At 36.5% G+C, this 10,844-nt stretch overlaps 1 protein-coding gene across 2 annotated transcripts; it reads right to left on the bottom strand.

Annotated features, from left to right (window-relative positions):
- Positions 1-4,588: 4,588 nt before the first annotated feature.
- On the bottom strand, positions 4,589-10,487 carry LOC130996867 (exosome complex component RRP45A-like). Of its 2 annotated transcripts, XR_009092854.1 has the most exons (10): positions 9,924-10,487; positions 8,798-9,007; positions 8,505-8,600; positions 8,289-8,403; positions 7,858-7,938; positions 7,556-7,744; positions 7,214-7,440; positions 6,013-6,071; positions 4,943-5,281; positions 4,589-4,850 (listed from the first exon to the last, which is right to left on the bottom strand). XR_009092854.1 is itself a non-coding variant. In XM_057922136.1 (9 exons), the coding sequence occupies exons 1-9, from the start codon at positions 10,058-10,060 to the stop codon at positions 5,064-5,066; spliced, it is 1,332 nt and encodes a 443-aa protein (XP_057778119.1). In that variant the 5' UTR covers positions 10,061-10,481; the 3' UTR covers positions 4,589-5,063. The 2 variants fall into 2 exon arrangements, 1 of the variants encoding a protein (XP_057778119.1); XM_057922136.1 differs by having other exon boundaries at positions 4,589-5,281; positions 9,924-10,481.
- Positions 10,488-10,844: the final 357 nt, after the last annotated feature.

The raw sequence follows: 10,844 nt of genomic DNA, 5'->3' as shown, positions 1-10,844 counted from the left end.
TTTCGTGGACAGAAAAAAAAAAAAAAAAGGATAAAGCATGACTCCTTTTTGTGATTGTAGGGAGTATTATCTACCAAATATTTTTTAAACTCATGTAATCCCTTAAAGTGATACTCTCTTATGAGACAAGAGTAATTTTTTACCTCAAATTCTTTCCTCAGTTTTTTCTAACTTTTCTCCCACCAATTTTTGCACTGTTTCTCTCTTTCTTTCTCTTTTATTTTTTTTTTCTTTCTAAATATCGTCAAATTTGCTTAATGATAAAATATTCAATATACATCTTAAATTTAAATTCGTGACAAGATCTTTAATATGGTATAAAATTAATTAAAAATAAATTTAAAAGGAATAAATTATGAAAAATTTAAAATTTAAAATATTTTATTTTCTCTCTTCATTAAAATTTTATACCTAATTATGTTTGTGTATGAAAATATTTATTTATTATGACGTCCAATGATATATAATAATAATGTGTAATTATAAAATTTAAAATTTGATTGAGCAATTAATGTGAATTGCTTTATTTTATTTTTAAAACACATTTTGTATTTATTAATATTTTTATTTTTTATTCAAAAATATTATTTAATTTCAATATTTCGTGTGCGTCGAGTTGTAATGAAAAGAAAGAAAAAAATTGCTCTAATTGTTTTTTTTTTTCATTTTAATCTTAAAAAAATACTCCCTCCATTTCAGTTTTTAGTAGTGGCACAAATTTTAATAAAATAGTTGAGTGTTTAGTGAGTAAAATAAGAGTCTCACCTTTTATGCGAGTGTTAAAAATAATTGAAATGGAGCAAAGATCTCACATACTTTTACTAAAAATAGAAATAAATATCAAAATTTGAGACGTCCAAAAAAAAAAGATGAATACTAAAAACTAGGACGGAGAGAGTATCAATTTTATAAAACACGTGAAAATAGGGAAAATTCATTATTTTCCTCACTTTTTACCATCTTAATCGTAAAAATTATAATCAATTCTTTTTTCATCTCTTTCCATTTTAAGTGTCCTGGTTAAATATTATTTTAACATTTTGAATATTGTTTGAAAACCTTATGTTTGCGAGACAAGAGATGCTATTTTCTTATTAAAAATCGACTGACTACAAACTAGTTGATATAATTGTGAAACATTGAGGAGGTAAGCAAAATAAATCCACAGAAAATGTGAATAATAATCGTACACTTGGCATGCTTTACACCGCAATACCAAAGAGAATTTGAATTCTACAGTATAAAAACATTCAACATGGAATTTTTTTTCAATTGAACAGTGAACACCACGTGTTGCGGGTTTGCCTTTTCGAACCGAACCGTGCGTGTATGGTGCTTGTTTTGATACTAATAATGTATTAGGTAAAAAAAATATCAGTTTATGGCCCATCATTTGGGTGTTTTTCTCAAATATATCTCATTCTAAGTATATTTACAAAACAATATCCACCGTTTCATTTTTTTTTCTTATTTGTAGCCCGCAAAAATAATCCGACAACCGGTATTTGACGTGTCCGGTCAAACGCCATGCTGAAAGTACACGTGAAATAAAAAAAAAGGAAAAAAACTAAAGAAGTGGAGTTTTGTATTCCACCATCTCTGTCCCTTGCTCTGCCCCGGCACCCCCTCTCTATCTCTCTCCTTTCATCTTCTGCCTCGCCTCCATCTCCGGCAGGGCCACCATCGGGAGCCACGCCGTGGCGCCTCCTGCTCCTCCTCCTACCCTGACTCAAAATACCAAGGCTGCCAAAAACACAACCATCTCTTCAAGGAGGCCGTCGCCATGGCCGGAGGCTTCGAGCTGGCCGACCTCTTCCCCTCTTGGAAACTGCTTAATATCCTTCGTTGTTTCATCACCGAAAAAATTTGGGGCTATCTCGGGAAAAACATGGCAATCTTCAGTCCATTGGGAACGATGGCCTCCTGAGATTGGGGTTGGGCTCCTGCAGAAGCAGCGGCCTAATTTTGTCTTTCCACAACCTGGATTCGCCGCTCTTTGTCTTCACCTCCACAACTGCAAACCTCTCGCTCAATCGGTACACCTCCATCCCCACTAAGAAATTACCATTCTGCCTCTCTAACTCCACACCCCACTCTTTCTTACTCAGATTCACCTGCCCCTCCCCCGACTTCGCCGCCTCCACCAACTTCTCCATCACCTTTCATGGCGTCTCCTCCATCGTCAGCCTCTCCACGTCTTCGAACGATGTGTGTTTCTCCTAGAACAAATCGGAGAGACCCAACCCCGATGAGAAGGAGATTATGTCGAAAGCATTCAGATCCACCAGTCTCTTATCCTCGGCGAACTCGAAATAATCAATTTCCTGGAACTTGACGTTTTTGTAGCCGTTGGCGAACCACGGATTGCGCTTGATCTCGTCCATGGTGATCCTCGTGTTCGGATTGTTGTCGAGGAGGCACGACAACAGCCGCTTGAGGCTCGACAACAGCCAGTTAGGGCATCGGAATTCCCCCTTGTAGATCTTCCGGTACATGTTCATCAGATTCGGATCATTGAACGCTGGGAAAATCCCGGCGTAACTCCCGATGGTGGCCCTCGCCGGAGATGGAGGCAGGGCAGAGCAGGGAGAAGAGGGAAGGAGAGAGAAAGAGGAGGGAGGGGGGTGTGTGACGGGGAAGGGAGAGAGATGGTGGAATAAAACTCCATTTCTTTTGTTTTTTCCTTTTTTTTTTCTTCCACGTATACTTCCAACATGACGCTTGGCCGGACACGTCAAATACCGGTTGCCGGGTTATTTTTGCGGGCCACACATAAGAAAAAAATGAAACGATAGATATTGTTTTGTAAAGAAACAATAGGGCCGAATGTTCCTATTCAACATACAACATCAAATTTTGTCCACCATTTGAAAAAACATAAATTTTGGCCATTTTTTGTATGTCATGACTATTCTACCATTCTCTCTCTCCTCTCTCTTTCTCATCTCCCTCTCTCTCTCCAGCGGCTCCTCTTTCTTTCTCATCTCCCTCTCTCTGCTCCAGCGGCTCCTCTCTCTTTCTCATCTCCCTCTCTCTCTCCAACGGCTGCGCGGCAGCGGCGCCGAGCTTGGAGAATTCATCGGAGCTCTCGCGACGATGGTGGAGGAATCCTCCCTCTCTCTCTCTCCAGCGCGCCGCCTGGGCAGAATTCGTCGGAGTAAACGATGAGGCGGCGGCGGCAGATCTGGTTTGATGAGGCGGCGGCGGTGGATCTGATCTGATCGTTGCGCCGCTTCCTCCATCGACAGATCTGATCTCCGCCTCCTTCGATTTCAGACATGGCAGATCTGATCTGATCTGTGTGCTGCACGTATGGCACTATTAGTGCCATAAGTGCCATAAGTGCACACTTCCCCCTAGGGTTTAGATATTCCATTTAGGGGATTATCCATTTGAGGTTTAGATGTTCCATTTAGGATTTAGATTATCCATTTAGGGTTTAAATGATGTTGTTGTTTCTGTATTTGTGCTGCACGTATGGCACTTATGGCACTAATAGTGTCATAAGTGCCAAAATGATTATTTTACTTGGTTTTATTTTGGATTTCCGTTGGCACTTATGGCACTAATACTTATGACACTATTAGTGCCATAAGTGCCAACGGAAATCCAAAATAAAACCAAAGTAAAATCTTGGCAATTATGGCACTAATAGTGCCATAAGTGTCTAACCCGACCCTGCACGCGACCCGCGTGCCTGATCCTACCCGGTCCGCCTCATTAAGGGTAAAAACGTCCAAATCAATAAAAATGGCCAAAATTTATGTTTTTTCAATGTGTGGCCATAAATTGTGTTTTATACTTCATTTTGGCTACTTCAAAATTTTACTCTTTTGTAAATATGCTTAGGGTGAAATATATTTGAGAAAACGTCCAAACGATGGACCATAAACTGATATTCATCCTAATTTATTTATACATGAACATAAAGAAAAATAAATTCATAAAATAATCAATGAAAAATTGAAATAAATGTAAGGAAACAAATACAATGTATATCAAAATAATAATAAAATAACATAAAAAAATACATGTATCAAATATTATGAGAAACCTCCCTATAAACACATTCTAAAGTAAAAGTACAATCTCCACAATCGTCTCCACATATCAAAATTTTTAGACCTCTACGATTAATAACTCTCGACCATCGCTGATCATTAGTAACCCTTGACTACCGCCTCCACAAATCAAAAAAAGGAATATCACTATTTGGTCGTATTTTCTTATCACTAATTTGACCGTGTTGAAATTTTCTATTACAAACTAATATACTTGAATAAATCAATACATTTCCTACAATGCGACCAAATAAATGTGTAACTTTTTTTTTTTTGATAAATTACAAAAATAAATAAAGAAGTTTTAAAGACCGTGCGACGGAGGACTCGAACCCAAAACCTGAAGTCTTGGGTATTAACCTCCTACCGCTAGGCCAACACACACAAAAATAAATTTGTTACTTTAATTATAAGTAGATTAGACTGTTCTCACATTGTATTGCACGTAATTGCATGTGGTCATTTGCAAGCCAAAAAATGTTAAAATATAAGTATCAACAACGGCATTAGGTTAGGGATAGCTTGCCTTTCTAAATCAAGTTCACTATTAAGTTTTCTCATATGCGTATAATAACAACACAAGGCAAAGTTTTTCCAATTCCAGATTTCGTACAACTAGGAAACCAATATCCCAATTACTTCTGGATGATGACATACCAGTTTCTAGTTGCAGTCCGCATCTGTTCATGAAACCTAAAGTCTTCATAAAACCAAACTGCTATTTCCAGACAGCATGGGATGCATTACGAGTCGACAACCTCACCATCAAAGTAACTCAAAAGATTGCACCTGCAGAGGCACAGAAAGCATTCTTACACGTGATCTTAAGACATGTGCCGGCTATGAAAAGAGGGTACCATAAATGTATATATATGGAGAACCTTTTCACGACGATGTCATGAAAGTTTCAATCTTAGGTAGAAGATCTCAAAACTCCATCCACCAAGTCGGAAGGAATGCATGGGAAGGAGAAAAAACATAAACGCTCAAGAAACCCGCTGTTTAACTTCCATCAGAATTCGATAAATTCTTCTTCTTTCTCTTATGCTTAGGTTTCACGGCATCCAATAATGTTTTGGCTTTGTTTTTCTCTTCTCCAGCTGCAGCTGCCACTGATAATGAAGGTGATGCATCTGCGTCTCTAAGGGATAGATCCATTACATTCAATTGTTGCTGCTCAGGTGGCACTGCATCCATCTTCTGATCTGGTGTTGCTACAGCTGCAAAATATGAAATGATTTATATCTCTAATATACAAAACAAGGATCAGACAGAATAAAGTGCCCTGATACAAAGTGTCAAACTAGCTCCAAGTTGCTAGGTTAAAGAACATTAAGAAAATCCAACTTTAAGATAAGGGAAAAATTATTACAGTATCTGCACGTGCAGATCTGGAACCTGAAAAACTTGCACAAAACAAATAGATCCATATAGTGCACAAGCTCATATGCTGGAAAAAAATAATATGAATAGCAATTAAGGAGAAACCAAGATTCGTATCTTGTGAAAGTAGATTGGAGGCATCTAGGAGCAGGCTCATGGCCAGATGAAATATAAAACTATAGAAACTAAGCATGAAAATTACCAGCATTTGAAAATATAGAATCACAAATAATTGAAGGACTTATGTGATTAAGAAACAGATATAGTTGATTTGGGAGAGCGAGGAACTTGGGTGCCCAAAAATAAGAAAATTCATACACTAGAACAACGAGGAATATGACATAAATGACAAAAGAAATTCATTGAACAAAAGATTAAGAAAGAGTAACTCCATTTGGGAAGGAGTAAGATAGCATCAAGAAGAGAACAATAAAAAAGCAAGAATTCAGTACTAGTAAATTCTTGATTTTTAAAGTCTAATAAAACCTACATTGCCAATATTAATAAATAAATATAATAGTAGCAATAAACAAGCACACACTAAGATGGAGAACTACCAACAAAATACCTCGTGAAGCCAGACTTGCTTTCAATTCATCAGCATCAGCAACCTTGGAGTATGGATCCCTACAAGCAAAAATAACATACAAGCATCAAGAACATGCCTGGGATTAATAATTCAGACCAAGCATATGGTGATATATTTTGAAGACTTGAAGATATAGATTCCTGAATAGCGACTATAAATTGGACCACGTATTAAATAATTTGACGATTTTGCAGTCTGTCCAGGCACCCATACACTTGATGTAAAACTTTATTGGCATCATTAATTTAGCAGCATAACAATCATCTATAATCTAATATATTAAAAAGGCAACTTCAATTTCAAATCAATTTCAAAATTAAGTTGCAATTTTGTAATTATAATAAAATTGAAGGTTCATATGTAGGCTATAATTTTTCTTTTTATTTCCTTTTTCTGATCTTCTTATTATTCTGTTTCATTTATTTTCTAAAATTGTGAAATTCGGCTAATTATAAAATACTCTGTATGTGACATGCATATAAAATTAAAGATCACGATAAGAGCTTTAATTTGATATATTTTATGTAATTATTGGATTTAAAATGTAAAAGTTATATTTAATTTAAAGATTAAAACATAAGAAAATTCACTCCTCTATTTTTGAATAAATCTATTTTTTAATTATTTTTTATTCCATTTTTCACTTTTTTCTTTTAACTTATTTTATTTTCTTATAACTTTTTTGCTTTTTCATAATATCAGTTTTTTTATTATTGTGATTCCTTCTTTATTTTTTATTATATTAATAATTTTTTATATGATAAATTGAATTGGATCAATTTTAGATATATAAAGAAATATAAAAATATTTCCCGTGCATCGCATGGGTGCAAAATGCTAGCAAGCTGTCAACTTCTAACCTACATCCTGTAGGTAAATCGTACAACCTGGAAACGTATTCTAACAAAAGCAATGTAAGGAGATCCCCATCTACATATTATAATACCTGAATCAAAAACAGCACTAGTTCTCAAACCATGATGTATTGCACAAAAAAAATTTGCATGTGCAAACATAATATTCCAGTTCATTGTGAAGTGAAACATGTATATGAAATATGTGCACATATTCATATACAATTAGCCCATGCATAAACAAACTCATACAGTAATAACTGAACATACTTTTCATTGTAAGAGCAATTTCACTCACTGACAAAGTCAGTAGAATAAGTATTTACCAACTAGATGGTCCACCAATGATGGCTTTATGTTTGCTGTCTCTCAAACTGCTTTCATCTTTCTTTGATGAGTGGCTCTCAATTTCCATGTCATCACTTTGACTGCCACTTGTTTTCTCTATTTTCAGTTTAGGCTTCTCCATGTCCTTCGATACATTGCTAATATCAACTGAATCAGGGTGTCTTTTGATTTTTTTCAAATCTCTTCTTGTTTTATATGATTCGACCTGCAGAACCGATAAATAATTGCAAATATCTTTAACTTAGCCAGGTTATATAATACATTATGAGATGGAAACAAGTAAATTAAGTGCCAGCAACTGTTCAAGCATGTGTACAGACAGCTTTCTTAATTTTTCCAGTAATATCAGCAGCCTTCACAGACGCAATCCGCATGCATTGCATAACAACACTTTGCATCACACCTTCTCCTCCAGCTTTTTGAATAGCACAGACATCACCATTTGTGTTCAAAGTAGCAGTCAGTTTTCCACCCATAACAGCTTCTTCGAAGTGCGATGGGTCAATAATCTAGCAACATATGTAACAAAGGGGAGTAGTGTGTCAGAAACATAAGCAATCAAATATGAGATAACAAACATGCGAGCACAGGGAAAAAAGACTCGTGTTTATGATATGCTTACCACTCTGCTCTCGTTGCCAATAAATGCAAATGTTACTGCTACAGGGAGATGGTGTACAATCAATGGTAAGGGTTCCCTGACCTGCCATAGCACCAAAATGAAAATGAAGTTCAATATCTAAGTTTCTAGACAGGGCTGCCAGGCAAAATAAACAATTTAGCACCTACCAAAACCCCCCTCTTATTGTTAAGAGGCAAGGTGAGAAAGCCATTAACTTAGAAACATAATTATATATACAATGGCCTAAAGTACATATAACACATGCTAAGTAGCAGAGCAAGCATTTCATCTAGTAGGATGAAATTAATTATCTGAGAACCCGTATAATCCAAGAGTCTTCATAGATTGCAAAATAGTTTAGGGTGAAATCCATTACATATTTACATCAGAACAAAAATATTCGAGATCATCTATAAAAGGGAGGGACGTACTTCTGGCGAATGTATTATAACTGCCTGACCATCTTCTCCTCCCAATGTGCACTCTGGCCTTCTGAATGTCAACAGCGCAGCCAAGGCTGCAATATTTGCGGCATCAACAAGATTCCTATTTTTCAAGGAAAATATGGATGCAATAAAATTGTCAATGATGGTCAGCAGAAACACTTAGATCATCTATTTGAATTAAAACATACATGCACAACTTACCCGCCATTGTCTAGAATGTGAAGATCAATACGGATGGACCACACCCATTTCCCCGCAACAACACAAAGTGATTCTGTGTCGACTGCCCTACTTTCCCTGTTAAGCACTTTTATTGATTCAGCAAGAAACAAAATATCAAATTTCAAACTATCTGCTAGTCCTATGAAAATATCTTATACTATTTCATTCAATCATGAAAACTCTATATGATTAAGTTCAAGTCTTCAACTAGACAAACAAAACCTTGTCCAAGAAATAAGGAATTTAAAAACAAGTACTGAGTTACAAATTACCTTAACCCACGATCAACTATCCGTCCCAATTCAACAGCAGATTCCCCAGGACGACCAACTTCAAATGAAGGATCTGCCATTGGAGAGAACTCTGTAAATATGGCAAGAGTACCTTCATTAGGGTGATCGCGGTAAGGTTGCACTAACTGTGATGTTACAAACCCCATTACGCGAGTCTGGCCCAACTGGACTTCTGATGAGCCATCTTCACTGTTCAGACACCAAAAAGTTCACATTTGTATTTAGACCCGTAAACCCACAATTATCACTAAATCGCAAACATCATCTAAATTAAAACTAAAAAGCATAGAGAACAATAATATGTATAAGAAGCAACAACATCTCAGAGGGTTTTATATATGTCAACATGAACATCCAATATATTTACTCATAAGTGGTCAAACAACTCAGCTGCTTAAGAAAGTCAAAGCATCCATGAACCTACCATGGAAAATTAAACAACTATTCCTTATTTAATAGTTCTAGTTTCCATAGTTAGTGACTTAAAAACATCAAGAAATATTATTCACAAGAATAATACAAGTATCAAAACTCAGCTAAAAAATGTCGTAGCTTTAAGTTATCAAATCAAATCAAGTCTGGATTTCTCGATATCTTTCTCCGGAAAAGGGATTTATCGATATCTTTGGCAGATGACAATATCAATGTTGTGTGCGTGTGTTGGCCTAGCGGTGAGAGATTAATGCCTAAGAGACCTGATGTCATTCAAGCCCTCTATCGCAGAGTCTTTGATTTTCTTTATTTACTTATATATATATATATATATATATATATATATATATATATATATATAGGGAGAAGATCATATGAGAATGGACAAATGTGATGAAAAATGAGAATGAATATGTAACGTTGGATTTTCAAATCCTATTACTGATTTATCTTGGGGGGCGAATTTTTACCTCAGTTCGAATACAGGGGGAGTGAAAATTTTATCAATTAATTGAATTTCATTATGCAGTCATTATAGTAGCTTATGTAACACTATATACTGACTTATGCAGTATTCGAAACATAGCATTCTTAGTATAACACAACCCTATATACATATATATCAAGGTTTGCAGAAATTAGTGGCTGGGAAAATGGGAAGAGAATTTGTTACCTGCCAAACTGGATAGTTAGGTTTCGGTAATCAAAAGGACCGCGACCGTCAGTTCGGAGGTCGGAGAGCAGTGCTGTTTGAATGAACTTCTTCTCATTGACGGTCATCCGCCACGAATTGGCCAACCGCTGCTCCATACTAAGTTACTACTTCGACTTGGCCAACTTGACCAAAATTTTGAAAATTAATCTTACTGATATTTATTCGGGAACTTAACCAAAAATAACCGTTCTGTAAATCGGAGGGAGAGAGTGTTAGGCGAGAAGGAGAACGAGAGTGGAGGGAGACGCGGCGGCGGCGGTCGAATGTGTGGCGCAGCGGCGGTGACGGCGATTTCTCGCCGGACGGCCGAGAGAACAAGGGGGTCGATGATGAGGATTTCTGCGTTTCTGTGCAACGATTTGTAACCTAAAAAATTGATATGTCAAATGTTGAGATGGGCTCTAGTTAATTGCATATTTTGATTCCATACAAAATGGGCTACATATTACACGTGAATCCCATAGGTTTTAGACATTCTATTGGGGCTTTTCTTAAAATGGGAAGGGTGATTCTATTCACGTCACCCGTTCTATTTTGGGAGATTCTATTTATAGCACTCTTTTTATTCTTCATAGCTTCTTAATTAATAAATAATAAAAAAATATTTATAAATATATTATTTTATTCTATAATTCCAAATTTTGCAGCAGGTGGTAATCCTAAGAGCATCGTTGCACTATAGAAAATGTCATCGACGTTCCTAGAATCGCCGCCCTTCTTATTCTTGGCCCGCCTAAAAACGAAAAAAAATGACGCCATGTGGACGTGGCTGGGATTGGAGCGAACGAAGAAGGGGATGGCAAGGGAGCGGGAGCGGGCGAAGGAGAGCTCAACGGCAATGTAAGAGGAGGAGGCGGAGGAGAGCGCGACAGATGCATT

The sequence above is a fragment of the Salvia miltiorrhiza genome, chromosome 8 (assembly GCF_028751815.1).
Source record: "Salvia miltiorrhiza cultivar Shanhuang (shh) chromosome 8, IMPLAD_Smil_shh, whole genome shotgun sequence".
NCBI lineage: Eukaryota > Viridiplantae > Streptophyta > Magnoliopsida > Lamiales > Lamiaceae > Salvia > Salvia miltiorrhiza.
The sequence above is the reverse complement of the archived record's forward strand: the minus strand, read 5'-3'. Positions and strand labels throughout refer to the sequence as shown.

Coding starts and splice junctions, on each gene's coding strand:
- LOC130996867 (XM_057922136.1), bottom strand. CDS start 10,060: ATGGAGCAGCGGTTGGCCAATTCGTGGCGGATGACCGTCAATGAGAAG. Junction 8,601..8,797: donor ATAGTTGATCGTGGGTTAAG/GTAATTTGTAAC, acceptor AGTGCTTAACAG/GGAAAGTAGGGCAGTCGACA. Junction 7,745..7,857: donor TTGGCAACGAGAGCAGAGTG/GTAAGCATATCA, acceptor ATATGTTGCTAG/ATTATTGACCCATCGCACTT.